This window comes from Cutaneotrichosporon oleaginosum, assembly GCF_008065305.1.
Source record: "Cutaneotrichosporon oleaginosum strain ATCC 20508 chromosome Unknown ATCC20508_contig01, whole genome shotgun sequence".
Classification (NCBI taxonomy): Eukaryota; Fungi; Basidiomycota; class Tremellomycetes; order Trichosporonales; family Trichosporonaceae; genus Cutaneotrichosporon; species Cutaneotrichosporon oleaginosum.
Window position 1 is genome coordinate 947,912 of NW_027072170.1, and position 22,948 is coordinate 970,859.

The 22,948-nt window shown below is 58.5% G+C and overlaps 10 protein-coding genes across 10 annotated transcripts; 3 read left to right on the forward strand and 7 right to left on the reverse strand.

Annotated features, from left to right (window-relative positions):
• Positions 1 to 391: 391 nt before the first annotated feature.
• On the reverse strand, positions 392 to 802 carry COLE_00400 (uncharacterized protein; the record flags this gene model as incomplete). Its single annotated transcript, XM_018419737.2, has 1 exon — positions 392 to 802. One exon carries the CDS (start codon positions 800 to 802, stop codon positions 392 to 394), a length of 411 nt encoding a protein of 136 aa, XP_018276376.1.
• Positions 803 to 2,706: 1,904 nt separating this feature from the next.
• On the forward strand, positions 2,707 to 5,933 carry COLE_00401 (uncharacterized protein; the record flags this gene model as incomplete). Its single annotated transcript, XM_018424120.2, has 2 exons — positions 2,707 to 2,883; positions 2,940 to 5,933. 2 exons carry the CDS (start codon positions 2,707 to 2,709, stop codon positions 5,931 to 5,933), a joined length of 3,171 nt encoding a protein of 1,056 aa, XP_018276377.1.
• Positions 5,934 to 6,481: 548 nt separating this feature from the next.
• COLE_00402 (uncharacterized protein) lies at positions 6,482 to 6,982 on the reverse strand (the record flags this gene model as incomplete). The annotated part of the gene is made up of 1 exon (XM_018419736.2): positions 6,482 to 6,982. One exon carries the CDS (start codon positions 6,980 to 6,982, stop codon positions 6,482 to 6,484), a length of 501 nt encoding a protein of 166 aa, XP_018276378.1.
• Positions 6,983 to 7,672: 690 nt separating this feature from the next.
• On the reverse strand, positions 7,673 to 9,209 carry COLE_00403 (uncharacterized protein; the record flags this gene model as incomplete). Its single annotated transcript, XM_018424121.2, has 5 exons — positions 7,673 to 8,434; positions 8,468 to 8,635; positions 8,673 to 8,800; positions 8,838 to 8,930; positions 8,966 to 9,209. 5 exons carry the CDS (start codon positions 9,207 to 9,209, stop codon positions 7,673 to 7,675), a joined length of 1,395 nt encoding a protein of 464 aa, XP_018276379.1.
• Positions 9,210 to 9,550: 341 nt separating this feature from the next.
• On the reverse strand, positions 9,551 to 10,013 carry COLE_00404 (uncharacterized protein; the record flags this gene model as incomplete). Its single annotated transcript, XM_018426920.2, has 4 exons — positions 9,551 to 9,726; positions 9,763 to 9,791; positions 9,824 to 9,881; positions 9,914 to 10,013. 4 exons carry the CDS (start codon positions 10,011 to 10,013, stop codon positions 9,551 to 9,553), a joined length of 363 nt encoding a protein of 120 aa, XP_018276380.1.
• A 293-nt stretch (positions 10,014 to 10,306) lies between these two features.
• Positions 10,307 to 10,606, reverse strand: COLE_00405 (40S ribosomal eS28 domain-containing protein; the record flags this gene model as incomplete). Its single annotated transcript, XM_018424122.2, has 1 exon — positions 10,307 to 10,606. The coding sequence occupies one exon, from the start codon at positions 10,604 to 10,606 to the stop codon at positions 10,307 to 10,309; it is 300 nt and encodes a 99-aa protein (XP_018276381.2).
• Positions 10,607 to 11,446: 840 nt separating this feature from the next.
• On the forward strand, positions 11,447 to 15,629 carry COLE_00406 (uncharacterized protein; the record flags this gene model as incomplete). The annotated part of the gene is made up of 21 exons (XM_018424123.2): positions 11,447 to 11,700; positions 11,740 to 11,905; positions 11,966 to 12,192; positions 12,230 to 12,383; positions 12,418 to 12,522; positions 12,560 to 12,705; positions 12,740 to 12,851; positions 12,889 to 13,068; positions 13,105 to 13,226; positions 13,263 to 13,470; positions 13,506 to 13,649; positions 13,689 to 13,787; positions 13,821 to 14,001; positions 14,037 to 14,179; positions 14,215 to 14,287; positions 14,323 to 14,447; positions 14,485 to 14,635; positions 14,670 to 14,782; positions 14,819 to 14,938; positions 14,975 to 15,256; positions 15,294 to 15,629. The coding sequence occupies 21 exons, from the start codon at positions 11,447 to 11,449 to the stop codon at positions 15,627 to 15,629; spliced, it is 3,441 nt and encodes a 1,146-aa protein (XP_018276382.1).
• A 79-nt stretch (positions 15,630 to 15,708) lies between these two features.
• Positions 15,709 to 20,465, reverse strand: COLE_00407 (uncharacterized protein; the record flags this gene model as incomplete). The annotated part of the gene is made up of 7 exons (XM_018420964.2): positions 15,709 to 16,046; positions 16,084 to 16,838; positions 16,878 to 17,549; positions 17,588 to 17,996; positions 18,044 to 18,983; positions 19,016 to 19,669; positions 19,704 to 20,465. The coding sequence occupies 7 exons, from the start codon at positions 20,463 to 20,465 to the stop codon at positions 15,709 to 15,711; spliced, it is 4,530 nt and encodes a 1,509-aa protein (XP_018276383.1).
• Positions 20,466 to 20,898: 433 nt separating this feature from the next.
• COLE_00408 (uncharacterized protein) lies at positions 20,899 to 21,114 on the reverse strand (the record flags this gene model as incomplete). The annotated part of the gene is made up of 2 exons (XM_018426921.2): positions 20,899 to 21,023; positions 21,060 to 21,114. The coding sequence occupies 2 exons, from the start codon at positions 21,112 to 21,114 to the stop codon at positions 20,899 to 20,901; spliced, it is 180 nt and encodes a 59-aa protein (XP_018276384.1).
• A 707-nt stretch (positions 21,115 to 21,821) lies between these two features.
• Positions 21,822 to 22,900, forward strand: COLE_00409 (uncharacterized protein; the record flags this gene model as incomplete). Its single annotated transcript, XM_018420965.2, has 3 exons — positions 21,822 to 21,899; positions 22,088 to 22,456; positions 22,559 to 22,900. 3 exons carry the CDS (start codon positions 21,822 to 21,824, stop codon positions 22,898 to 22,900), a joined length of 789 nt encoding a protein of 262 aa, XP_018276385.1.
• Positions 22,901 to 22,948: the final 48 nt, after the last annotated feature.

Below are 22,948 nucleotides of genomic sequence, written 5' to 3' on the forward strand. Positions count from 1 at the left end.
GATCCATCATCCGCATGTCCCATCCTGCAGAGGATGTAGTCACAGGTCACAGGTCACAGAAGCTTGCCTATGGTGTATGAAGAAGCAAGTAGCCAAGTACGATTTATACGAATATACAGACGGAGTGAAGCGAGTCGAGCTGAAATTGGCACGGCTGGCGGCGCCCTGTGTGCCGAAGATCATGGCGATCGACATCAGGGTAGAAGACACCCACGTTTGTCTGGTTGGTGGCGGTGCTGAGGCGTTGCCCAATTGCGCAACTAATAATCAGTTCCCCGGCAGCCTGTGCTGTTGATGCTGATGCGGTGACGAGCAACGGCCCACAGCCAGCAAAGAATGATATCGGACACCAATGTAGCTGGCTTGCAGTGGTGACTAGTGCGGCGTAATCTCATTGGAGTGCAGGCGCAACACACACGGGATCGAGGGATCGACAGAAAGCAGCCGCGCAAGCAGCCGTGCAGATAGCCGGGGGGCTCATTAGCGATATCAACAGCTGAGCAGTGAGGGGCCGAATTGCAAGATGGCTGCTGGATTTGCAGCAGAAGGCCAAGATCGTAGTATGGTCACATAACGTGATAGGAGGTAAGCGGGAGTGGCTCATGCTCACTCCTCGCTGACGTCTTCTTTCCACGAACCTTTGACGCCATGGCCGCATGTCCCAGTTGGTCCATAACTCGGTTCTTGTCGGCGCTCTCGGTGTCTCCGCATTACGCCAGATCTGCACGTCTGCACTCGCCGTTCTTGCCGCCGCTCGACATGCCGATGAGCAGAGTGCTATGAGGTCATCGTTTTGGGACATCGGGCGAATTGCGGCGAACGCGTCAGAGATCGTGGAACTAGATACCGCATGGCGCGCGTGGGGACTCCTGGCTCGTAATTAGTTGGTCTAACTGCTAGCTGCCAGCTGCTAGATAATTCAGAACTGAGCAGGCTTGTCGCTCAAAGATCAAAGATATAATAATTGCAGACTACACCAAGTTTTGCATAACAAGATACGCGTAAAACAGCAGGCTCCGAGCAAGCCCGTGCGGGTGCTCGCCGCCTCTCCGGGCCTCCAGACCTCATCCCGGCTGTGCATTGAATGCAATACACGTTGATAATAAAACTGGCGGCGACCCATGCCCCACGTAACCCCACTAAGTGCCCCATGGAGTGCATCCGGATCCTGGGCAGCTTGGGCAGGATGAAGAGCATCACTGGATCACAGGGCGCTGCACCTCTGGGGCCCAAGCCTCGCACACCTCGGGGCTCGGGGGCCAGCCACTACTCAGGGGTACAGAATCAAAGTGATGGAGTCGGCCCTGATCGCATGGACCGTCTAAAGCCGTCGCACGCGAGCTTTGCACTGCCGATTCCCCTGTCTGACCCCTGGCATACCTGGGTTAGAACTTGCATGCCCCGTCCGCGCCATAGCTGCATGGGTTTCCGTCCCCCGACGCTCTATACTGGGTGGCGACTCGGAACAACTTGACCAAGCCTTTATCCCGCCCTCTTGCGTGAATGTGCGATGACGGATGGCGGGCATGGAAGGGGCGTGCTGGTGAGGCATGCGCATGTTGAGTGGGGATCGTCGGGAGAGGAGTGGAGTGTTTTGTCGATAGTCCATGGATAAAACGGAATGATAAGCCCGCTGGTTAAACCGCCTGGCCGCCTGAGGAAGCTGCATGAATGCTGGGCGGCAGGCATGCATGGACTGCTTAGATGACGTCTAGACGTAGGGCAAAGGAAAGCACAGTCATCGAGGGCGGCTAGGCTATACAGTAGGCTAGTCAGTGGCGGGGTGGCGAGGTGGCGAGGTGGCGAGGACGAGTGTGATGCCAGTCAACCCGAGTGACCGGGTGGCGCGAGCGATGATGAACTACGATGGGGAACGGGGAGATGGAAGAGATGGGGGGGCGTGCCCGACCTGATCCGTATCAGAATGTCTCAAATCGATCAAATCGTCACCGCATGCACCCAGAGCTCGCGCAGCTTGAGCTCTGCTTCGCTTCTTCCCTTCCCCCTGGAGAGTAAGCCAGCGCCACCCAAAGGTCAATTTCTCAATTCGCAATCCACACAATCCACACACTCACTCAACGGAGCTACGGAAGTGTACGGCGGCTGCACGGCTGACGGCTGACGGCCGGCGGCCTATCGCCTATGCGCCAAAGGGCCACGGGCCACGGGGGGCGACTGTCCGGTGAATTCAGGGTCAAACCACTGGGTCGTGAAAAATTTGCCTCCGTCTTTGACAGTGTCGAGGCAGCGGGCCAACCAGCGCGCGCCAAAGGCGGGCGCAAGGGGAGGAGCTTACTTAAAGTGGCGACGCTCCACCCCTCGCCCCCTCTCTTTCTCTTCTCCATCCAATCCCCCCCTCCCTCCTCTCTTCATCCATCTCCCTTCCTCCTCTCCCCCTCTTACTCTCTTCTCCGCCCATTCTCCAAAACAGCAGTCTCTTTCTGCTTCAATCAACTCAACACGTCTAAGAGAAACGTTCTTTCTTTGTCGTCGCCGTCACAGCACACGCACTAGGCGTTGAAAAGCTTTCGAGCACAAAAAATATTCCCATCCATCTCACTTCCACCCCCTCCCTTCTAACAGCTAGGTGAGTCGACAACCTCCCCCCCCCTCCCCTCCCCCTTTTCTCGGCCTACTCGACATCCTTATACTCGCACCATTCGCGCTCTGCATGCTGCATCATGGGCTGACATGTAGTATCCAATGATGGCGCCTGCTGCTCAGTCCGCATCCGCTCCCGCCAAGGGCAAGTTCGACGTTCAGTCGCTCTTCGCCGCCGACAAGGCCGCCCGCGACCAGGCTGGCTCTGACTTTGCCACCTTTGTCAAGGCCAACGGTGTCGAGTCGCTTGCCTCGGTTTCCTACGTTGACGCTGCCAAGAAGGTATGTCGGATTGGTGGCTTAACACTCTTAGACCCTGTTTACTAACCCCGTTCTAGGCCCTCGGCAACAAGAAGTCGGCCGCCGCTCGTGAGGGCGCTGCCGCCTCCGTTTCTGCCCTCATTGAGGGTGGGGCTATGCAGTTCCTCGAGCCCTACATCGTCAACGGCTCTGACGACGGCCTTCTCGCCACCCTCCTCGCCGGCGTCGCCGACAAGGAGAAGCCCGTCGCCGAGGCCTGCGAGGCCGCCCTCAAGTCCGTTGTTCAGAACATGAACCCATGGGGTACTCAGGTCATCCTCCCCCTTATCACCGACCGTGTCGAGAAGTCGGGCAAGTGGCAGGAGAAGAAGATGGGCTTCAGCCTCATCTCGACTCTCACTACCGCTGCCGCCACCCAGATGGCCCTCGCGACCCCCATCCTTGTTCCTGTGCTCGCCAACGGCGTCCACGACACCAAGGACAAGGTCGCCAAGGCCGCTACCAAGGCCCTCGACAAGGTCTGCAAGCTTTGTGAGAACCCCGACATTATCCGGTTCATCCCGGAGCTTAAGAAGGCCCTGATCAACCCCGTGGAGGAGGTCCCCAACGCCGTCAAGGCTCTTGGCGCCACCACTTTCGTTGCCGAGGTGACGGCCCCCACCATCTCGCTTCTTGCTCCCCTTCTCGTTCGTGGCCTCGACGAGCGCGCGACCGCCATCAAGCGCAAGGTCTCGCTCATTGCCGACAACATGTCGAAGCTTGTCGACTCGGAGTACACCGTCCGCCCCTTCCTCCCCCAGCTGCTCCCCCGCCTTATCAAGGTTCAGGACACCATTGGTGACCCGGAGGCCCGCGCTGTCGCTGGCCGTGCTATCGCCACCCTCCGCCGCATCGGCAAGGTCCCCGCCGAGTCGGACGGTACCGACCTCCCTCCCCTCCGTGTTGCCGAGGGCCCCGCTCTCGCTGCCGAGCTCGCCGGCTTCATCAAGAAGCTCGGCGGCCCCGAGGTTGACCCCGCCCACCACGGTCTTGCCCAGGCCGGTGTCTACGCTGCTGCGATCTGCAACGCCCACATCTACGACCAGAAGACTTGGGAGGCTGGTGTTCCTCCCCAGGCCAAGCTTTCCGTTGGTGACTACGACGTTCTCCCGGCCGTTCGTGAGCTTCTCCAGAAGAAGGCGGACGAGGAGACGACCGACGACATCAAGTTCGACGACGAGGAGGAGGGCGAGGACCTCTGCAACATTGAGCAGTTCAACCTTGCCTACGGTGCCAAGATTCTTCTCCACCACGCGTCCATGCGCCTCAAGCGTGGCCACCGCTACGGTCTCCTCGGCCGTAACGGTTCCGGAAAGTCGACCCTCATGAACGCCATTGTCAACAACCAGGTTGAGGGCTTCCCCGACCCGTCGGTCGTCCGCACCTGGTATGTCGCCCACGACATTGACGGCTCCGAGGAGACCATCTCCATTATCGACTGGGTCAAGGCCGACCCCCGCCTCTCGGCTGTCGCCACTGAGGCGGAGATGGTCTCGACCCTCGAGTCTGTCGGGTTCGACCCTAAGCGTCAGAGCGAGGCCATCGGTTCGCTTTCGGGCGGTTGGAAGATGAAGCTCGCCCTTGCCCGTGCCATCATCTTCAAGGCCGACATTCTCCTTCTGGACGAGCCCACCAACCACCTGGACGTCGTCAACATCACCTGGCTCGTGGACTACCTCACGTCGCTCACGAACTGCACGTCTATCATGGTCTCTCACGACTCGGACTTCCTTAACCGCACTATCACCGACACCCTTCACCTTAACAACTTCAAGCTCAAGCGCTACCCTGGCAACCTTGAGAAGTTCGTTGAGCACGTTCCTGAGGCCCGCTCCTACTTCCAGCTCGACGTGGCGGAGGACTACCAGTTCAAGCTTCCCGCCCCTCCTCTTCTTGACGGTGTCAAGACCAAGGAGAAGTCGCTCCTCAAGATGAAGGACGTTTCGTTCCAGTACCCTGGCTCGAAGGTCCAGCAGCTCTACAACATCAACCTGCAGGTGTCGCTCTCCTCTCGTGTCGCCGTGCTCGGCCCCAACGGTTCGGGCAAGTCCACCCTCGTCAAGCTCCTCACCGGTGAGACCGAGCCCAACCTCGGCGGCACCGTGTGGAAGCACCCCAACCTCGTTATTGGTTACGTTGCCCAGCACGCGTTCCACCACATTGACCACCACCTCGACAAGACTCCCCTCGAGTACATGCTCTGGCGCTACCAGACCGGTGAGGACCTCGAGGAGCTCAACAAGGCCACTCGTGTTCTCTCCGAGGAGGAGAAGAAGAAGATGGCTGAGGGTGCCGTCGTTGTCAAGGAGGGCGTGAAGCGCACCATTGACGAGCTCGTTGCCCGTAAGAAGCTCAAGCAGTCTTACGAGTACGAGGTTTCGTTCAAGGGTCAGTCTTCGGCCGAGAACATTTGGATGTCGCGTGACGAGCTCATCTCGCGTGGCTTCGAGAAGAAGGTTCTCGAGCTCGACACCCGTGAGGCCCAGCGCCTGGGTCTTATGCGCCCCCTTGTCCGTCGTGAGATCGAGAAGCACTTCGAGGACTTCGGCCTCGAGGCTGAGTTCGTCACTCACAACTCGATGCGTGGTCTGTCTGGTGGCCAGAAGGTCAAGGTTGTCCTTGGTGCCGCCACCTGGCGCCGCCCCCACATTATCTGCTTGGACGAGCCCACCAACTACCTCGACCGCGAGTCGCTCGCCGCTCTCACCGCCGCCCTCAAGAACTTCGAGGGTGGTGTCCTTGTCATTACCCACAACAAGGAGTTCTCGGAGGGTGTCTGCTCTGAGGTTTGGGCCATGAGCAACGGTCAGCTCGTCGCGTCCGGCCACAACTGGGTCGAGGGCCAGGGCTCGGGTCCCCGCATCGACAAGAAGGAGGGCGAGGACGAGGAGATCGAGTACGACGCTCTCGGCAACCCTATCGTCAAGGCCAAGAAGGTACAGAAGATTTCGAGCGCAGAAGCTCGTCGCCTCAAGAAGCTCCGCATGGCCAAGCGCAAGGCTGGGCTTCCCAGCGACGACGAGGAGTTCTAAGCTGTTCAACAGCTCGGCCTCTTGGCTGCGTGTAGACCTGCTTCCGATTCCTTCTGTACTCTTAGACCGGTAGACTCATGGGGACTGTCATTGTGATAATTAGTCGCTCCCTATGCACAGACTCTCTTTGCACGTTGGCACAATTTTTGTGTAGCTGCAGCTTCCTTGCCTTGAGAGGAGACGTACGTACTTACACGTCTGAATTTAAAGCTGTTGCGGACCCTGGGGTCTGACAATATGAATATTCGCCACCAAGTGGGTCTCACACGCAACCTTCCGATGCACTACCGCTCATCCCATAGTACTCCAGCGCGTATATGAACGTTGATAGCAGCGTCTGCACACCGGCTGGCGATCTCGTGGCGACAGCCGGGCAGGTTCATAGCTCTGAATGCGCCTTCGAGCCTGACCGCCCTCACTGCCCAGTAAGGTCATGAGTGTCGAGCCACTCTGCGTCTGCCACTCCGCCGCCACCCCATGCGGAATCGTACTACATCGCGCCTGCCGGATCGGGCTCGCTGTCTCACGGGAGAGCGCTCAATTCTCGTTCACATGCGCTGCATCGCAGCACAGGGTGTACTCAGGATTCCGACACGGAGGGGCACAGCAGAGTCGCATCTGTGTTTTGACACGCCCGTCGTCGCCCGCATCCCCGACCACACAGCAGCCGGAAGCGGGGTGCATGACGCGGGCTCGGAGGGGCTTGACGTGGCTGACTTCCCACTTCCCACAGCGTGGCAAAGGCTCGATATTTCGGCGCTCCAGTGCCACGGGCGCAGATCCGGGTGGTTCGTGCTCTGGGTTTGGGATCTTTGGAGATCTATAGTGAAGTACGTAGGCTGGGGTGATGGTGTATGGCTAAAGACGAGGACTTTGAAGACGAGGACTTTAAAGACGAGGACTGGTAGCTGGAGGCTTGACCAGGAAACAGCTGGGAGAGCTTGGTGGCTCTTGTTTTGAGCTGTCGTCGTGTAACTGGTCGTCACTGCTGCAGCATGCAGACCTGTTTTGTGTTGGGGTTGCCATTTACTGCAACAGTCCTGCTTCATTCCCTTCGAGTCTTCAGAATTCTAGACTGAGACTGGAGAGAACCAAATCAGAGTGTGGCGGAGGGCGAAGGGGTTGAGGGTATGCAGTGCCACCAACGACGATCACAGAGGGAAGGCTTGTGCGGATGGGCACACGCCATCGTTATTACGCTGCGCACTAGCTCCGGCTTGGAGACAACACTAACGCGAACGGCGCTGGCAGGCAGCGGCTGTGAATTGCTCAGTCGCCCCTATCAACATGACTCCCATGTGGACAGGCCGGCTACCACACATCGACACAGAGATAAAATAGATAATGCATGTCGAGGCGAACACTTTTGGTGCTTCAGATCATGTACCAACTAGGGCTTGAGACGCTTGGGGTCGCGGGGGAAGAGCGAGGCGCGACGGATGTTGCCGAGACCCAGGTAGAACATCAGCACGCGCTCCAGACCGATACCGCCGCCGGCGTGGGGCGGGCAGCCCAGGCGGAAGGCGTCAATGTAGTCCTTGAGCTCGTCGGGGTTCATGCCGAGCTCCTTGATGCGCTGCGTGAGGAACTCGGGGTCATGGATACGCTGAGCTCCGGAAAGGATCTCTGGAGGTCAGCCGTAGAACGTGAAAAGAAAACTGACCTTCTCCACGCATGTAGATGTCGTATGAGTTGACGGTCGACGGGTTACCAGGCGTGGGCATTGAGTAGAACTAAGGTCAGCCAAGCACAGCGGTCAAGTTTACGGGGCGGAAGTCGGCCGGGAACTTGTCGACAATGTAGTAGTCGGCGCCGTTGTACTTCTCCTTGACAAGCTTGCCGAGGAACTTCTCGTTCTCAGTGCTCAGGTCGGCGTCGTCCTTGAGCGGGGAGCCGTCCGACTCAGTGGCGCCAGCGTCCTGAAGCATCTTGACAGCGTCCTTGAACTCAATAATCGGCGTCTTGTCAAGCACGACAAAGTCCTCGCTGGGGAACTGGCGGCGGATCACCTCAATCTCCTTGGCAAACTTGCCCTTGAGGCCGCGGAAGATGGCCTTGAGCATTGAGTCAATGACCTCGAGCGCCTCGTGGTAGTGCTCGGTGATGGCCATCTCGAGATCAAGACCCATGAACTCCGTCATGTGGCGGTGAGTGTTGGAGTTCTCGGCACGGAACACGGGCGCAATCTCGTACACGCGCTCCATGTCGGCGGCAATGCACATCTGTTTGGCGAGCTGGGGCGACTGAGCAAGGAACGCCTCACCGTCGAAGTACTTGACCTTGAAGACGGAAGCGCCCGACTCGGTCGCAGCGCCCTGCAACTTGGGCGTGTGGATCTCGATGAAGCCCAGGCCATTGAGGTGATCGCGGAAGAGCTGGCAAATGCCAGACTGCATGCGGAAAATCGCCTGGTTCGCGGGCGTGCGCAGGTCCATGACACGGTTGTCAAGACGGGTGGTAAGGTTGACGCGCGAATACTGGAGGTTCTCGTCCTGCTCGGCCTACTGTCAGTCAAGCACGACGAGTCTACACACCTTCTGGAAGTCGGCCTCGTCACGCGACGCATCCGCCATGGAGAAGGGCAGGGTCTGCGCCTCAACAGCAGTGTACAGCTTCTGCACAGAGACCTCGTACGTCTGGATCGTGCACGACTTGACCTCGGCCGCCTTGATCACACCCTCAACAGTGACGATCGACTCAGCCTTTTGTCAGCTCAGCGATCCACACGGAATCGCTTACGGGAATGGTGGTCGCGTACTTGAGCATCTGCTTCGAAACCTGGTGCTCATCGCTGTCCTTGGACTGAACCAGCACGCCCTGGAGAGTCTCGGTCTGCTGGCGGAACTGAAGGAAAACCATCTTTGCGCCTGCTTTCAGCAACTTCACTTGCACAACTCGACGTACCCTGTGCGCGAGTGTTGTGCATGCGCGCACGGAACACCACCTGTTTGCCGATGTCGGCGTCCGAGAGCTTCTCAAACTGAAGGTACTCGCGGCCTGGCAGTCAGACGCACCGCGCTTTCAATACTCACCGAGACGCTCCTGCGACTGGTGCAGTGGCAGCTTGCCATAGTTCTGCGAGGCATTGTCGACGGCGGCAGCTGCTTCGCGTCTCTGGCGCTCCTCCTCTTCGCGGGCGGCCCGCTCAGCAGCCTTTCTGGCCTTCTCGGCTTCCTTGGCGCGCTTCTTGAGCTCCGACTTGCTGGGGCCAGCAGGCGCGCCCTCGGCGGGGGCCGCGGCGGGAGGCTGGGCGGGGTTCTGGGGCTGATCAGACATGGTGAATGATGCGTTTGAGGAGTTTCCATGTCCTCCACTTTGCGAGTCAGGGATCCTTTTGCTACATTTCGTTCGATGACGGTGTCATAATACTATTGCATTACTATTTTAATTAGCCACTGGGGCTGATTACATTCTGGGAACACCTAGCAGTCAGTGGCCAGGACGTGAGTGCAGCACTCAAGACGCATGCACTCATATGCAATAGTCAACCACAAATGCGAGAGAAGGATACAACATGCCGGCATATGCCGAGTCGAGTCAAGACTGGTCTGGTTGAGTCGCGCTGTCGAGTCGAGCTTGCGTCCTTATCACCTGTGACGTTAGAGCGTTAGGCTGCCTCATGGATGGGGAAGCCACGCTGCCCGCCGCGCCTCCTCCTCGGGCGAGAGCTTCCACGCTGTCCACTCTAACCTCTGACCTGACGGCTCTCGCGTGGGATCGGGAGCAGGGCGTCCATGGGCTCGCGCGCGGTGTGCGTGGAGGGCCTGGAGAGAGGGGTGCAGGTGGGGGCGTTCTGTCGTAAGACTACTACTACTCCTCAGCATCGCACCGTCAATGAGACACAGGAAGATACCCATGCTCCCGTCAGCCCCGCCACTCGAGGAGCTTACCGCGTGGGATCCGACTCCTTGCCAAGCGCGTGGGCAATGTCCGTTGACGTCGTAAGGCCTGTATCAGTTCGTGTGGCGCTGTCCTCTCACGGTCAGGCAGCATCTGCTGACGTGGGAGCTCGTGCGGGGGAGCCCATGCCTTGAGAGCAGTTGGCGGCTCAGGGGACGCCATCTGCACATCGCCAGACATAGTGAGAGTGTCAACGCTCAAATTCAGCTCAAGGTTGCTCGGAGACGACAGTCGTTCGCCTGACGTTCACACCGGAAGCAACTGTCATAACGCGGAACGCTCGATCTCATCCCAGACCAAGGACCTAGGCGCTCGCTAAACGCACACATCGCTATGATATGAATGCCGGATCGCATAGCCCCGTGGGGCGAGAGAGACTACCACGCTGTACACTCCTCTACAACCATCCCGGATGTTTAACGGAGGCGGCTGAATATCAGTAACAATTACTGGAGACCGCTGTTGCCGATTACTCACCGGGCCTCACGCTCCGACTCGAGGAGGGCGAGGATGTCGTTGACACGGACGGGGCCCTTGACGTTGCGGATGATGGAGCGCGAAGTGTCGTCCATGAACTCGACGCGAACCTGGGTGACACCACCACGCGAGCCAGTGCGGCCGAGGACCTGCAGGGGAAACGCAAAATTCGATTTGTAGTCGAGTGCGCGAATGATGCAGCGGAGAGCAGTCGGGATGCGAGTAATAGGAAGGGGAGGTGGGGGGATATAGCGCGTGCGAAGAAAATCGAGGCCAAACAAGCATGAGGTCAGCATTCACTCCCAGCTGGACAGTGACCCAGTCTCTCGCCAGACCCCCACATCTAACTCTTCTTTGCACCCCGCTCGCGTATAGATCGTTTCGCTCATACGCGTACGAGCGCGCGAGATTCGGGGTCGGTGTGGTTTCAAGCGCTTGCGCCTAGTGTCGCACCGAGCTCCTCCGCACCCCTGCGCGCGCAATCTTTGCACGTCCGCACGACACTGCGCATCCGCGACAACGAACACTCCGAAGCGCACCCGCATGCTCCAGCCTTCTCGTCCGCTGCGCGCAGCGTCCTGCGCAGGTCCACCCCCTCCCCTCTCTACTCCATCCACATCCTTTCCCCATCGGCGCGAGAGACGGGGTCACGGTGAAGCGACGCACCTTGAGGACACGTGCGAGCTTGACGGGGGTCTTGCTGGACTCCTGTTGACGTTAGCTACGCCCTCGCGGTTGCAAGCGGGGTGCTCACCATTTTGAGGTTGCTGGTTGAAGGGAAGCGCTGCCGAGTCTCGTCGTCCATCCAACGACCCCTCCAGCCAGCCAGGTGGCAAGACCGCACCTTCCCGATCGGGAAGTCCAGCAGGTCGGGGTTAACGAAAAGCTTAGCGACAATATCGATAGATGACACATCATTCTGTGATTTAAGCCTCGGCCTCCTGATTCGACACGTGGCAAATCGCTTTTGTGCCTGATTCGCGTCGCGGGTTGTTATTGTGAGACATGCCGGGTTCAGGGGAAAGCACGCTTCGTGAAGCTCGGTGACCTCAACCACTCCACCCTCACCACACAACCACTCTTCTCATCATCTCGCCCACGTCGATCTTCTGTATTCTCCTACATCCTCCCTTAATATGGCTCCTCGTCGCACCAAGAGGCGCGTTCAAGAGGTCTCTGATGATGAGGAGGTCGAGGGACACTCGCCAGTGAAGCGGAGGGCGGCCATTGCCACCGTGAACGACGATCGGTCGCCGTCACCAATGTTAAGCCATGCCAAAGGCCAGGAGCGCGCAATTGTTCCTGACAGCGACGAGGAGCCTGTCAGCGAAGAAGAGAAGGCTGTCGTACTGCAGGCTTATCGCCCAGCGCTAGAACGCGGCGAAGACGGGTGAGGGACCATCACCGACCCTCAGCCAGCTGACTCCAGGTATATCGCCGGCTCCATTGTGCGCGTGAAGATCACTGGCTTCATGACCTACGACAATGTAGAGTTCCGCCCAGGTCCCCATCTCAACATGATCCTTGGTCCCAATGGGACAGGCAAGAGCTCCATTGCCGCCGCCATCGCCATCGGTCTTGGTTTCCACCCCAAGGTGTGTCTGCGCTATCCACAATGGGGGATGAAAGCCCGACACCGGCACAATTAACGGCAGGTGATGGGACGAGCGCACGATGTGCGCTCATACGTTAAGCAGGGTACCGAGGTGGCTACGGTCGAGATCGAGCTCAAGGGTCGTCGACGCAGTGGCAATCCCATTGTCTGGCGCAGATTTGGGCGTGACTCGGACAAGTCGGAGTGGATGCTTAACAGGAAGCCGTCCACGCGCAAGGCCATTCAGAATTTGATCCAGAGCTTTGGGGTTCAAGCTGACAACCTCTGGTACGCCTCAGAGGTGAATGATGATGCTGACTGTCAGCTCTTTCCTCCCGCAGGATAAAGTAGCAGACTTCGCCAAGATGAACCCGGTAACAGTTCTGAAGGAGACGATGCGCGCGGCGGGTGACCCAAATCTGTCGCAGTGGCACGACGACCTCGTTGCGAACGGCATGGCGGCTAAGGAAGTTGAAACAGTGCGATGTCTGCCGCGACTCTCGCTGACACAAGTCTCTCACATCAAAGACCCAAAAGCGCGACACTCTTCGCCGGCAAGTGGACGAGCTAGAGCCGGATGTCCGCAACTACGAGCGCCAACAGGAGTTGAAGAAGCAGGTGGGTGATATGGTGCAACGCAGTGCTGATCTGTAAGCTTCACATTGCTGCAGTGGAAGTGGAAGCCGCACGCTGGAGGGTCTTCAGCGCCCAAGCTCAGCAGCACAAGAAGGCTGCAGTGAAGGTTAAGGAGAAGATGAAGCGGCTACACGAAAAGCAGGCACCCCTTCGTGAACTTCAAGAGTGCGCATCGGGCACAGTCTGTAGCTGACAGTAGCGCACAGGTTGGGAAGGAGGCGAAGGCCAAGCGCAATCATGACCGAAATCAAGATGACTTGAGGAGAGTGGACGTGGAATCTGAGCGCGCCTCCCGCTCACACCGCACAGCAGTGAGCGAAAGTTTGAAATGTCACTGACTATGTGCAGCTGCGTCAAGCAGATGAGTTTGTCTCCCAGCTCGACGCTGTCAACGAAAACGCGAGGAAGATTCGCGAGCAGATCAAGAGCGCAGAGACCCACATCCGCAAACAGCAGGAAATTCTGGCCAGCCCAGACTCGGACAAGGAGGCTATTCGAGCCCAGCTAGATCTTAGAGTCAAGGCGCAGGTGAGCTGCACTGAAACCCATCAGCTTACTTCGTAGCAAAAGGCCGGGAGCGACAAGCGAGCTGCCGAAGCCCAGAGGCAGAATCTAGGCACAGAGCTGGAACGTATCCGTGCTGAGCTGAGTGAGATCAACATCAACATGAATCGTCTCAGTCAGGAGTGAGTACCATCTGAACATGTGTACTGACCCGCCAGCGAGGCCGATAACATCAATGTCGAAGCTCAACGTCGGAGGGAAGTGTTCCGCAGCGATCCTTCCATTGAGTTTGCTGTCAAGTGGATTGAGAGCAATCAAGATAGGCTTCGTGAACCGGTCCTCTACCCTCCTGTCATTTCCCTCAACGTTCCGGATAAGCGTTACGCGCGGCTTATCGAGAACAGTATGATGGGACCCACTCGCAAAGTGAGAAACGTCTCTGCTGCCGCCTACTAACCCAGACCTTCGTCTGTCAAAATCAGGAAGATTACGCTACGCTTCTCAAGCTGAACAGAATGCGCACGCCGAATGGCTCCAATGTCAGGCTGAATCTTGCAACCATCGAAGCAGCGAACCCAGGTCCGCCTCATGTTCCCCCGGAACAGGTGCGTGCTACATTCCTAGCTTCTCTAACCACCTCACAGGTAGCCGACTTGGGTCTAGACGGCTTCGCTGTAGACTTCATCGAGGCCGAGCCCGCCATGCGCACATTCCTGTGTCAAGTAGGCCAATTGGACCGCATTGTGCGTGAATGAGGTTAACGCATCTGACCGTAGGGCATCACCTTGAAGCCTCACAACCAGCTAAGCCCCGAGCGACTGGTTCGTGCAAACATTCTCACATGGTTCTCTTCAACGCACTTCAGCCGCGCACTGCAGTCGCGGTACGGCAGGCGTGACATGCAGATCACCACAAACGCTCTGGACAGGGGCCAGAACTCGTTCCTTGGCATGACCGGTGCGCCCCGAGGCAAGTTGTGAGCTCACACTCAGTGGATCAAGAAGCTGTCAAGCGGATAGCCGATGAAATGGCAGACCTCCGACGTCGCCAGCGTGCCCTGGAACAGCCCCAGGCGAAAGTGAAGTTAGAACTTGAGCAATCAAATTCGAAAGTCCAAGCTTTTAAGGACGCACAAGTGTGTAGTGACATTGCAGAAGAACTAACCATCAGGCAGAAGCTGACGCCGATATCCAAAGGCTGCGGAGGGAGCTCAATAAGGCAGACTTGGCTCGGCAGGAGCTAGGTGCGCATCACAGCGGATGCCTGCTGACGCTACAGAGCGCGCGAAGAAGCGTCTAAACGATCTCCTCGCCAGACCAACTGCCGAGGCCCAACGCAAGAGTTTGCGCGACAGGATTGAGACACACGCCACGAGCGCTTTGGAGGCGTGGAGAAATTACATGGTGCGTGGAATGGCAGTGCTCGCGCTGATTTACTCAGAAATTTGCGAGCGACATGGCAGAGATCTGCGGAACCTTTGACCAGGGCTTCCTAGCGCAGTGCCAAGCGGCTTCTAATGTGCAGGCTATTGAGGAGGTTTCCAACAAGCGCGAGGGCAAGATCTCGGAGATGGGCGAGGAGTATGATGGACGTGAGCCAGCGTAATTTATTGCCCTAATCTCCAGACATGAAGGCTCAACAACGTGCCAAGGAGCGCCAGCAAGAACAACTCAGGAGGGTGACCCAGGTTCTCGATCAAGTTCCCGAGGAGTACAGGGCCGAGGCTCAGAAAACGACGGTGAGTGTGCGCTGTATTGGCTTCGCTGATGGAGAGAGATCAAACACCACGTTGGAAGATGCTCAGGCCGCGGCCTCAGACATCCAAGCACAACTCGACCTGTCCCTCAACGTCGACGGCAACACGATCGAGCGATACAATCGCCTGAAACAGGAGGTGGGACTTGCCCGGTGACGTGAGCTGACATGGTAGCTGGAAGCCAAGGAGCAAGACGTCGCTCGAGCGGAGGCCGAGTATGAGACTCTTCGGAGTGCGGTTTCATCGATCCTATCTCGCTTCAATCCGGCTCTCGACAGTCTGGTGCAGGAAACGAGTGCCAAGTTTTCAGCGGCGTTCGAGCGCATCGGCTGCACGGGCGAAGTGCGCGTGAACCGCGTGCAGGGCAACTACGCAGAATGGGGCATCGAGATTCTGGTTAGCTACCGCGACGGGCAAGACCTTGAGGTTCTCACTGCTAGTCGCCAGTCTGGAGGAGTATGTTCATGGGGGTGACCAGCTGCTAATTGATCAGGAACGCTCCCTGGCTACTGTAACGTATCTCATGTCTCTGTCTGAGATGGCTCGCACACCGTTTTCGCTCGTGGACGAGATCAACCAAGGCATGGACGCGCGCGCGGAGCGGAGTGTGCACAATCAGATGGTGCAGGTGACCTGCGCAGGCGGCGACAACGCAGGCCAGTACTTCCTTATTACGCCCAAGCTTCTCACCGACCTGGAGTACCACGAGAACATGCGCGTCCTCGTCGTCAGCAACGGATCCTATCTTCCGGACTCAACACTTGTCAACTTCGGCGCACTTCACAGTCGTCTGGCGGACTATAAAAGCAAACTTATCGCGGCCACGTAGCTGCTCGTCTTTTGTACGGGGCAGTGTTACAGGGGGGTGTGCATGCAGGGTATGTTTACACGACCTTTGAACGGGGAGATCAAGGGACGCGCACAGTGATCGAGGGGGAGAAACACACGTTGGGCGGCGCAGCCGTAACAGTCTGGGAAACTTCCTCGGCCGCAGCACGGAAAGTATACGAGCCCGATGCCAATAAGATGGCCCCGACAATGTGGCTTGCGCTGTCGCCGGGTGCGAGCGCAGGAAGCGTTGCGGCCAGGACGCCGTCGAACGCAACTGTCTTGGGCAGCGGCATGGGAGTCGCCGGCAAGCTACTGAAGCGGCGAGGAGCAGGTGGCGGAGCCGGCACTGACCATGACGCGTCATTTGAGGAAGTCGGCAACGCTTCGAGGCGGACGTACGGGCGCAAAGTGCGTTCTGAATAAAGTCAGACGAGGAAACGGGGAAGGCTCACCGAGATGATTCGTGACAGTAACTTGGAGGTCAACAAAGTCCATCGCTTTGGGCCCTTGGGCGTCTCGTGGAGAGACAGCGAGGGTAACGGCAACCTCGCTGAGTCTCAGCGCGTCAAGCTGGGAGATTGAGAACGGCTGCTCGCGCAGGGACAGAACGCCGGCACGGAGCGAGCTCGGCTCGCGCCAGCTGATGTTGACCATATCTAGAAGGCGCTCACGGTACCAGAATGTCTCGCGCTCCAGGGCAAGCTCATCGCTCGTCTTCTTCTGTTTGTCGACAACATATTGACGCCCAGCAGAGGGGATGGCCTGTGCGCGCTGTTTGGCACTCAGCGCCTGCCGCTGAATTGGGAGTACAAGGCGCTCTGTCGCGCCTGGTGGTACAAGGCGCGTCACTACAGACCTGCCCTCACCCTCCGCCGAAGCCAGCGCCACCTCGAACGGGACACTGAACACGTTGCGGACGTTGATGCAGAAGAGAACACTGCGCTCGTCGCCGCGTGCGAGGGCGCGTTTAAGTTCCTCGTCGCTTGAGGTAGCGAATGCGGTTGATCGGGGTGTGGTGCCGTTGGCCAGGCGCTGGCGCGCCTCAGCCTGTGAATCATTTCGCATGCTCTCGAGGTCGAGCGCAAAGCATTCGAGCGTGCGGTACACAGTAAACAATACCGGGTAGGACAGCCGGCGCGTGAAGAAAGTGTTTGACGTCTCAGCGCGATTGACGAAACCGTAATCGATGTGAATTGTTCCGTCCGTGCTGCTGGTCAGCATTTGCATGTGCTAAAGCGGGTCTCACCATCCGACCTTGCCCAGCACCCGCACAGAGAGTGTCGCTCTACCCCCGGGGGGAATCAAGAGGGGAGACGTGCTGTCCCAAGTGAACACAGGTTGCTTGGAGATACTGTAGTCGAGCTCGTATGCCTGCTGCGGCGTTTGCTCCCCATCGGCGAGCAGGAACTGGGCTTCACGCGACACTGAGTCCTCAAAGGACAACTTGACAAAGTCAACTGGGTGAGCTGAGCTGTTCTCGACAGTAAGGCGGATCACCGACGTTTCGCCGTCGTAGAGCATGACTGTGCCATGATTAAGCGACGTGTTCTTGATCCAGAGCAGGGGTTGGTCCTCAACAACGTTGCACTCGAGCCACCGACGATCGTCAAGGACGGGGAGAGCTGGTGGAACGTCCGCGCCGGGGACGACCGACTTGCGGGCCTCCAGTCCTTGCCTCTTGACCTTCGCAAGATCTACGAGCGCTGCGCTCCGGCGTTTGCTGTCACTATTCTTCCCCGAAGCTTCCGCGACGGGGACGAGAAATTCGGCCGACGCGCCGTCTGCAAGGCGGATATTGACGCCACGTATTTGCAGGGCCCCCGGCGCAGGCGCGATGCCTGTGATGCGGACCGTCTGGACCGATGAGGAGGGAAGGATAAGGGGCAAGGGATTGGTCATGAATGGCGAACCCGTGGTCCTGTACGCGTCAGCGAGTGACTGCATCATGTAACTCACAGAAGAGACAGATCCTGGATCTCCAGGTCGAAAGCAAACGGATTCCGGAGTGTGACGAAGACGTCGACCTGCTCGTTGGCAACAAGCAGCGTCTTGCCCTGTTCCACAGCTTTGAGACGCGGATTGTAAAGGAATGGGTCCTTAGAGCCTTGCTTTTGCTCCACCTGCTCCATCTCCGCGCGTGCATGCTCAATGGGCACTTTGTTGGAGGTTAAGGCAGCAATCTCGACACTGAGAACCATACGACCAGGGACCCACCAAGGTAGGGGGCCCACCTCGATGGCGCGTCTGCGCAAGGTCGAGATGGCCTGTACGTAAAGCTTGGAAAGCTGCGCCTGGTTTGCCTGGCTTAGGTGCGGATGCAACGAGCGTAGCGCCGAGAGACAGAGACGTACGACGCTGAGTTGATCTGGAAGTGAGCGGCAGCGCAAAAGACCTGCAGCAATCGCGACCCACCTGGCAATGACTCTGCGATGGTGATAGCTTCCTTGATAACCTCGACCTGGAGGTCAGGCCATCCAAAGTGTGGTTCGTCGGCCGTGTCTCCTTGTTTAGAAACTTGATCGTCCCGGTGAGCGTTACCAAACGCGAGAATATCAATGCCAAGAACGGCGCAGATGCGCTCGATGAGCTCTGTAATCCCAGGGTTACCGGCGGACGCCTCCTTCCGTCGCGCAACGACTGCAGAGACCGGCACGCCCATGCCATACCCCATCGCACCTTCCATCCGAGAAAAGTCTGTGCCATGGGCTCTCGCTGCCGCCTGCGACAGGAGCCGACGATGTTGTTCTCGACCTTCAACGACGATCGCACCCACAAGCTTGAGAACTTCCCTCGTCGCTGCGGCCTCTTTGCGCTCCATATCAAGCCATCTTGCGATGCGGACGACCTCGACGTAGACTGCCAGCTGCTCCGGCTTGGCCATCGCCTTCCGGAAGGACGCAATACCGGCCTCGGCGTGACCCAGAAGGGTGTGGCGGGCTAGTTGCGACTCGGCGGCTAGTTGTGCCAATGCTAAGCGACGCGTACGGATGCGCCGAGGGTTGCCATCTTCTACCGGTGGCGGGAATGAGCGGGGGAGGGCGTGGGCAATGAGGGATGAGACGGCGATAGAGCCCCACCCGCCAGCGGCGAAGATGGTTAATACGAAGTGGCTGATGCGAATGCACAGCGAACTGTACAGATAGGCGAGAAGCCCCTCTCCAGTGCCAACTATAGTGGGAGAGAGTGAGGTTGTGGGTGGGAGGGATAGCGAATCTCGCTGAGGGGAAGGGGAGAGAATTGTGGAGCTCGGCGGGAACGGAAGGGGAGCGCGCGAAAGACATGCCAATGCGGAAAGGTAGTGAGACAATATTTCGACTGGAATTGGCGAGGAGGGAAATGGCGTTGAGTGCGTCTAGAGTCAGCTGTGTGCGAAGCTTCACGTACAGAACCGTCCCTGCCCTCCCAAGCCTCGCCTATCCCGGCGACAGCTCGTCCTTCGCGAGCCAACGCCTCCCAAAGCACGTCACCGACGCCGCGGGACTTTTCTGCTCCTTCATCATAACACTTGATGGCGTCGCTGTACTTGCCGGTGAGAATATACATATCACCAAGAAGCTTGAGAAGGCGACCGCCGGCGATGCCCGTCAAGGGGGCCGAGGTGTAACGTGCAATGCCCAATGCGTCCTTGCTCTCCTTAGTGGCAGCAGGAGAACCTGCCGAGGATGCTCGATTGAAGGGCGAAGAGAGCATTGAAGTTCGCTTGAATGGGTTTGACGAGATCGAGGTCGTCGGAGAAGGTGCCGCTGGAGATATAACGCTTGACTGAATGGGAGGCGCCGATGGGCCTTGTACAGATGTGGGGCGACCGCCGGGCGTGAGAGTTCGTACAGGCTGCCTGGAGATTGATGGGACAAGCGGCAATGAGTTGGTCCTGACCATTCCTGAAGACCGACGGGTATGTTCCGGGGTTGCCGGCCCAGGCGGCGGAGACTGTATAGAGGAGCGCGGGGTCACATTTTGTTCTGGAAGAGTGGACAAAGACGGGAGGAGCGTTCCCGACAGCGTTTTCATGCCAGCCGGTGACTCGAGGGATGCGGCCTGAATTTAGTTGTATGTCGTGGTGCCAACTCACCAGTTCGCCGAGTTCGCCATAGACGTCACCGATGACCTCTCCCAACAACTTTGAGGCCCAGCTGTCTCCGCCCTCAGCGGGTGCATAGCGAATGAAGCTGGAGCTGGGCGAGGCGCCGCCGGCGACAGACGTTCGTGGTGTGTTGATGCCTGATACGCGAGGAGTGCCGCTCGCGGCGATACGCCGGTCAGATGTGGGAACCTGGGAGGGCACAAGAACTAGTCGCCTAACGAGCGGGAACGCAGACGTCGCAGGCATAATGTCATTCAGCGTCTGGGCGAAAGTCTGGGTCCACGCCTGTGTTGCGGACGCCCTATCTTCTTTGGGCGTCTCGGTGCCGACCGTGAAGCCTTCCACAGCATCATCGACACCAATGCCGATGACGACGAGAGGAAACGCCGACATGCGCAGAAGGCTGAGGGCGTAGAGATGCTTGGCTGGGGCGTGGGAGGGAAAGGCGAGCTGAACGGTACTCGCGCCAGCTGCGCGTGAGATGGAAGCACCAGGTGAGGAGGGAAGGAATCGAGAGCGTGGAGACTCGGGTACGCCACGCCGATGCGCCTGCGAGCCTTGAGCACCGTACACAATCTCGTCGCCGCGTAGAGTTTGATGTTTCCGGAAGAGCTTAGACCAGTGCTCATACACTGATTCCAGGAGTGGCTCGGCCCCATCATGGTCGCGGTGCACGGGGACTAGGAGGATCTGGAGGCGGGCCAGCGCCATAGGATCGGCGAGGGCGCTGAGCGGCGCCGGCGAGTTCATGGCGAGAACTGCCACTCGGACGAGATGGGAGGGAGGAGCGCCGAGGGCGGAGGTAGGAGGGCGGGCTACTGGCGAGTGAGGACGGTCGACGCGGCGCGGCGCGCGACATGCCAGTGGGTGGACTCGAAGGTCACGTGATTTCCACGCGGTCGCGTTCAACGCATCATGACGTCTCAATTCCGATTCCGAGGTGCAGAGATGCCGACGTGCCGAGGACCCAAGAACCTTGTGTTTCATAGCCATCTTCCAACAATTCAACAAGCGGTGGGCACCGCGGCCCCTCCATGTCCGAAGAGAACAGGACTCCGGTGAAGCTGCCTTTGCTCGCGAGATAATCAATGACATATCTTATATGTGTTTGTTTTTATGTGAGAAAAGCGGAGGGCGAGCCTGCATCCGAAAGGATGCAGGCAATCAAGGTTGGAATCGAGGCCTATGCGGATACCTCGGGGCGCTTCCTGACCTCCTTCATGGATGGGTTTCCCTCAACTGGCTCGTGGGGGCATTGACAGCGCTCGTCCTCGGGCACACCGGCGAGCGCCTGCTCGATGTGGTTGCCTGGAGTCAAATCGAGTTGAGCAGTAATGGACTCACCACAGCCCCACCAGGTGGGTTTGCCATCGTTGGGGCACACGGCGCGGCGGCACATTGGGCTTTACAGTGGAGGAGTGGAAGAGAAGTAGCGGTTGTCGGTGGATGTGGATGGGGTACGTCCACAAGAGGTTGATGCCAGAGTCTGATATCAGAGAGACGAGTAAGATGAGTGAAGCGAAATTAGCCCTGTGCGTCTAGCCATCTTCTTATAGCCTGCTTCGGTCAGCGCTGCGGTGCGGGACTTCGGGACTCCGGGGGTGGGGCGGCGAGCGCGCAGCGAGCCACGAGCGAATGCAGAGGGGACTGATTGTTGATGAAGAGTTCAATCGCCGTGACCTCATCACTTGCCACCTCCTTCGTAATGACATTGGGAATGGCACAGCAGGCGGCAGGCGGGTCCGCTACACTTGATAATGTCAAAAGCCCTGTACTGCAGCGACCCTGTAGTTCAAATGCCGGCATTCTCGTCTTCCCTTTCTGCAGATCTCGTGACTGCCACATGCTCTGCGGAGACCGTCACGCTAGACCCTCGTGAGCCTCGCGTGCAGCAGTGGGTGGGCATTGCCGCCATCAAGTGCGGAGAAGGGCCGCTTCCGGCTATCCGCTTCGAGAGATGGAGTTTCCTGTATCCGTGGGCCGACCTTTGGGCCGGGCCGGCAACCTTACCGAGGCTTCAACATTTCAGGTGGGGCACAGCGCAGCTCTTTATCAAGCAGCGAGCAACGACAGCTCTTCTGCCATATCCCACTCTCCAAGAACACAATGGACGCTTCTTCGCTCTTCAACGTCAAGGACAAGGTCATCCTCGTCACCGGGGGTGGGCGCGGTGTGGGCGAGATGGTGAGTTGTCACATCAGGTCAGCAAGTCATGATCACCTTGCTGCATGTGATCATCTGAGGATCGTTTCGTGAACATGCTCAACGGGGCGTTTTTACAAACAGCGCCCTCTTTCCTTGTGTGAAGCTGGATCTAATCAAGCTGCTCTTCTCGCCATCCCCCCTCTCCTTGTTTGCCTCGCTTACTCAAGATCGCCTCAACCTATGTCGCCAACGGTGCCAAGGTCTACATCTCCTCGCGCGATGCCAAGGCGTGCGAAGCGACCGCCTCCGAGCTCACGGCCAAAGGCCCCGGCAAGTGCATTGCCATCGCCGGCGACCTGAGCAAGTACGACGAGTGCATCCGTCTCGCCAAGGAGATCGGACAGCGTGAGGAAGTCCTTAACGTTCTCGTCAACAACTCGGGCGCCACCTGGGGAGCACCCCTCGCCGAGTACCCCGACGCTGCGTTTACCAAGCTCTTCACTCTCAACGTGTCTCGCGTGTTTACCCTCACTCAGGCATTGCTCCCCATGATCAAGAAGGGTGCGGACCGCGACGGTGTCGGGCGTGTTATCAACGTGAGTCTCTAGTGGCAGCATCTGGAGGTCTTCAGCCTCCTGCGGTCCTGCACCCGCCCGCGGAGGCACCGCTCGCATTTCCTCCCATGTAACTAACCCAAGATTGGCTCGATCAACGGTCTCACTGTCCCTGCCATGGAGACATACGCGTACTCGTCGTCCAAGGCCGCGCTGCACCAGCTGACCCGCCACCTTGCCACTCAGGTGCCAGGCAACGTGACCGTCAACGCCCTCGCCCTTGGGCCTTTCCGCTCCAAGATGATGAAGGCGACTCTCGACGCTGCTGAGCAGCAGATCGCCGGTGTGCTCCCATCCAAGCGCATCGGCACGCCCGAGGACGTAGGAGCCGCATGCCTGTGGCTTTCAGGCCGGGGCGGTGAGTGGGTCACCGGCACCATTGTCCCGATCGACGGCGGCTCCGTTGCCACCCCCTCGCGCCTCTAAATATTGCGGCCCATCAATGTGACCTTAGATGCAAATATAGCTACAACC